General features: G+C 41.5%; 1 protein-coding gene across 1 annotated transcript; it reads right to left on the bottom strand.

The window, feature by feature from the left end:
- LOC130502692 (protein ACTIVITY OF BC1 COMPLEX KINASE 3, chloroplastic-like) lies at positions 1 to 2,255 on the bottom strand (the record flags this gene model as incomplete). Its single annotated transcript, XM_056997483.1, is given in 3 exon segments — positions 1 to 1,221; positions 1,308 to 1,535; positions 1,617 to 2,255. Coding segments are annotated over 3 exon segments (1,785 nt in total), but the record flags the coding sequence as incomplete, so codon positions are not given.
- Between the last annotated feature and the right edge of the window lie 2,349 nt (positions 2,256 to 4,604).

The raw sequence follows: 4,604 nt of genomic DNA, 5'->3' as shown, positions 1-4,604 counted from the left end.
CACAGCTTCTTTAATCACCAGCACTCTAAGCTCTTCTCCGTTTGGATCTAGCAGCAGCTTCAACACAGGCTGCAGAGCGTCTTTCGACGAGAAGTCCCTATCTTTGCTCCCCTGTTGCAGAAGGTTCTCGAGCCTGTTCCACCTGAACTTCCCATCTTTGAACAGTAGCTCGATAAGCGCATCTCTCAGATACGGGTTCTGATCAGTGAGAAGCCTCTTGGCAAAGTAGGGGTAAGACGCAGCCAACACTTTGAAGTCAGGATCTGCGTAAAGCGCCAAACCTTCGAGCACGGTGAGCGACCTCAGGATCAAAGCGTAGTAGGCAGGGACATCAAACGGATACTGATAGAAGACAGCACCTAAACCATCAACCAATGTCTTGAAATTGAGCTCGCTGACCGTGTAGTTAAGCGCGTCGTCGAAGAAGTCTCTCAGAGCTGGTATGATGGGAGTAACATCCACATCAGGAGACAAGAACTTCAAAGCGTAGTAGTCTCTAGCCATGGCTTCGTAATCTCTGTTGACCAAATGAACAACATGGCCTATGATCGCAAACCTAGCTTCCTCCGGCGTCTCACTCATCATGCCAAAGTCTAGAAAGGCGAGTTTCCCATCAGGTGTTGCCAATAAGTTACCAGGATGAGGGTCAGCGTGGAAAAAACCATACTCCAGGAGCTGCCTTAGGCTGCACTGGATTCCTGTGTTCACGAGATCAAGAACCTTCAGACCTTGACTCTCGATGGCAACTTGCTCGTTCAGTTTAGTCCCCTCCACCCATTCCATCGTCAGCACCTTGCGGCTGGTGTAGTCCCAGAAGATATCGGGCACAAGAACATCAGCTTTGTCAGCGTACAGTTTCTTGAACCTCCTGGCGTTTTGGGCCTCCTGGACGTAGTTGAGCTCCTGGTAAACTCTGCAGGCGAACTCGTCGATAAGGGCGAGGACGTCGGTGGTGATGAAGTCCACGTACTTGTTGATGAGTTTCCCAACTCCTCTGATGAGGTAGAAGTCGAGACCAATGGCTTCTTCGATCCCGGGGCGTTGGACTTTGACAGCAACAACCTGACCCGAGTACCTCAGGTGGGCTTTGTAAACCTGGCCAAGACTGGCCGCTGCGATTGGGTCGGGGGATATATTGGAGAAGATGGATTCTAAAGACAAATCCAACTCTCTTTCGATGCAAGCAAAGGCCTCTGCATCAGGGAAGGTTGGCAAAGCATCCTACTTAGGCACTCAAAACACACATATAGACAAAGTTAGAGAAATGTTCTCATATCTAGATGAGTAAATCAAGAAGAGACGTGAACCTGAAGCTCAGCAAGCTCTTCGAGGTAATCGGGAGGACAGAGGTCGGGTCGGGTGGATAAACCTTGACCCAACTTAACAAAAGTGGGCCCCAGACGAGTGAAGATCCTTCGGAGCTCACCGGCTCTCTTCTTCATGTTCAGCTCTAGCTTCCCTTGCCTTTGATCAATCCCAAGTTTCAGAGCGAAGCCACCCAAAGCTGTCAATATCTCCACACTTCTCCGCAAAGCCTAATGCATAATCTCTCTTCAGTTTCTAAGTTCAAGAACTTTTTACAAAAGAATTCAAAGTCAGGAGGGAGGAGCTATAACCTTGAGAGGCTGAGAGCCATGTTTCCAGGCGATAAGCTCCGGGGAATAAACAGAAGCGTCGACAGCACGACCAAGAGCACGCCCCTCCGCTTGAAGATCATCCGCGAGATCAGCACGTTTGTATTGTACAACAGGCGCAGGGGTTGGTCTTGACGAGGATGAGGGAGGACTTGGGGCAGCTCCATCTTCCCCCCTGGGCCTAGCTTGAACAAGAGCTGCACGAGCTAGTCTCCTCCGATTCACAAAGAGAAACTTAGACTTTACACCTTGTCTTCTTGAATTGCCATCACCGAATAGAGTTAAACCCAGCGACTGGCCAAACACAAGACTCGTCATCGTTGTAAAACCAGAGAGAGAGAGAGAAGAGAAGAAAGAATTTAAGATTGCTCCTCAGCCAGTAACGGCCATGAAAGAAGAGGAAAGAGAGAGAGAGAGAGAAACGAGGAGATATTTGTAAAGTAAGCGTGAGATGGAGAGAGTTACAAGAGTTTCTTTGCTTACTTCACCTAAAAATAAAACTCCTTCAAAAAACAAGGTCCACACTTGTGGCGTGCCGTGACGTTTCTCTATTTAACTCGAAGGAAACTAAAATACTTACAAAAAGACAAAAGGAATTAAAAACCAAACCTATCTAGAGCACAAGATTCGTGGGATTTTGACATTTCTAATCTCAGCCACGACCGTTCTCTTTTTTTTTTTCTTTTGTGAATGTAAGTAGCCAAAACAATATCCACAAAGGTTCATTCAGACATAGCAGACTATTATTATATACTTGAAAGCAGACTTGATATTTTCCGAGTGTAGGTTAAATCAGTAATTTACCTCTTAAGGAACTCGCTTAGTTTTTGTCCTAGATCCACTTCTCTGATGGTGAATCTTCATCATCAAACCTAGTCATATAACAAAAAACATAAAATAGGTATTAACCATGTCCTGTTTTCTGCATTGAGAGACCAGGATTAACTTTACATTTGAGGAGAAAAATAGGAGGTCTTTAGGACATTATGCTATCTAAATAACCAAATCATAAACAGTATATTACTTTCACTTGACTAACATCACCAAGGATTGGTATCATGGCTATCGCTTACAACCTCTAGGGCTTCAAGCATTGTACCAGTGGGTGGATCCTCCAGTTGGCAAAACCTGAAATCAATTCCAGTAGCATCAGTGATCATATAAAGCATAGAATAATTTGGCTTACCTATTAGCAACAGAAACACTTCCATCAGTACTAAAGAAGGGATGGCTTACCGCTAAAACAACGATGGCTATAGCCTGTAGGCCTGTAGTTGCTGTGAAGATAGTTTTACCATGTCCTTCTGGGAGACCGTGAACAGTTGCAGAGTAAGAGCAAAGCCATTGCATTTCAGTTTCCTATGCAACCCACATGTCTTGTTTACTATTTACTGAAACCACATCTACTTATGGAAACAAAGAGCGGTGGTGTCTTACGACTGTACCAAAGTGCTTTTTGATGCGTCATAGGTATTTTCTTAGTGCTAGGTCCCCAACCAAACACATTAGCTGCCCCGAGTAAGACATATAGACAGAAATCAACCATCAAAATGTTTGAGAGTATACGAATCAAATGCATAAACAAATATCTTTGCCAGGGAAGATATCAGATGAAAAAAATTGCAACCACAAATAGACGCAAACCTGCAGACATTGAACCGACAAAGGTTACGAGAAACCAGATTATCACCATAAAGAAATTCTAAACAGATGAGTGACTTCTCACCGAATACATATCGGCCTGCACCCTACCCTAGTTTAAAGCCCCTTGTTAACATATCTAACAATTTTGCCAGAAATAACATTAAAATAGAGAGAGAGAGAAAGTGATATTTTTCATCCTAGATTCCTAAGGTATCAGAAAGCACTACTCAAAAGCAACTAACAGCATCATTCAAAACTGATTCTCCAAACACCAAATTTACATCCGGTCCAAGTTTCTTGCAAAACAATTACAGTAGTAAGTAGTGGTAGAAGCAGCAAGAGGAAGTAGCTGAAATATAGACAAGACGGTGACAGGATCAGTGGCTGAGATAAGAGAGCCAAAAATGAGCACTATGGAAGTCTGTACATGAGAAACATCACACCGCCATTGAAAAAAAAAACGAAACTTATGAACAACGGAAAGACAAACAGAAGACATTCAAAGGACAGAGACTACTAGCACGCCAGTAGCAATGGAAGCAATACAAAAAGCTCTAAGTAGAGAAAAAAGTGACAATGGCACCAAAGTTTGAAAAGAAAGGTCTTTGCATCAACACATTCGTCTACGTATATATGTAAAAGTAAGTATACTCCTTCAGAAAAACAGCAATAAAAAAATATCAAAATTAAATCAAAAGAAGAACTTGAACGAACCTTTATGCTAGTAGTCTCCCATGTTATCTAAACCACCTAATATCAGAGCCCTAATTTGGCACAAATTTCACTAGGAACAATCAAAACCGAAGAAACAAACCGATGAGAGAAGGGAAGCCACTAGCTTCGGATCATGATCTGCGGCTTGCTGCTTCTCTTGGGTCGTGAATCTAAAATCCTAGGGTTTCTATCAATGTAAACTTGCTCTCGTTTTTGATGAAAATTCGTTCAACACTTCTTGCTTTTTATAGGATTCAGTGTCCCCGTTTTGGGCTTTAATGAGCCTACAAGTTATTGAGCCCAACCAATCCTTTGATTATTCGGCCCAACCAATCCTTTGATAAATTAATTTGTAAAGCTATTAAGCCCAACTACGAATATAAATTATATATTAATAGTTTTACGGTAATTATATTAATTTCTAATTTGTAAATTTTTAAAATATAATATTAATTTTTTTTAATTTTGTAAAATTTTAAAATATTTATTTTTATCAAAGAATTTTCAATTATATAATACCATATTCTGGATATATCTTTTCAATATTATTAAGAAAATAATATTTATAGTTTTATGTTCATATTTTTATTCATTAAAAATAAATACTGATAA

The sequence above is a fragment of the Raphanus sativus genome, unplaced genomic scaffold (assembly GCF_000801105.2).
Source record: "Raphanus sativus cultivar WK10039 unplaced genomic scaffold, ASM80110v3 Scaffold0662, whole genome shotgun sequence".
Lineage (NCBI taxonomy): Eukaryota > Viridiplantae > Streptophyta > Magnoliopsida > Brassicales > Brassicaceae > Raphanus > Raphanus sativus.
The sequence above is the reverse complement of the archived record's forward strand: the minus strand, read 5'-3'. Positions and strand labels throughout refer to the sequence as shown.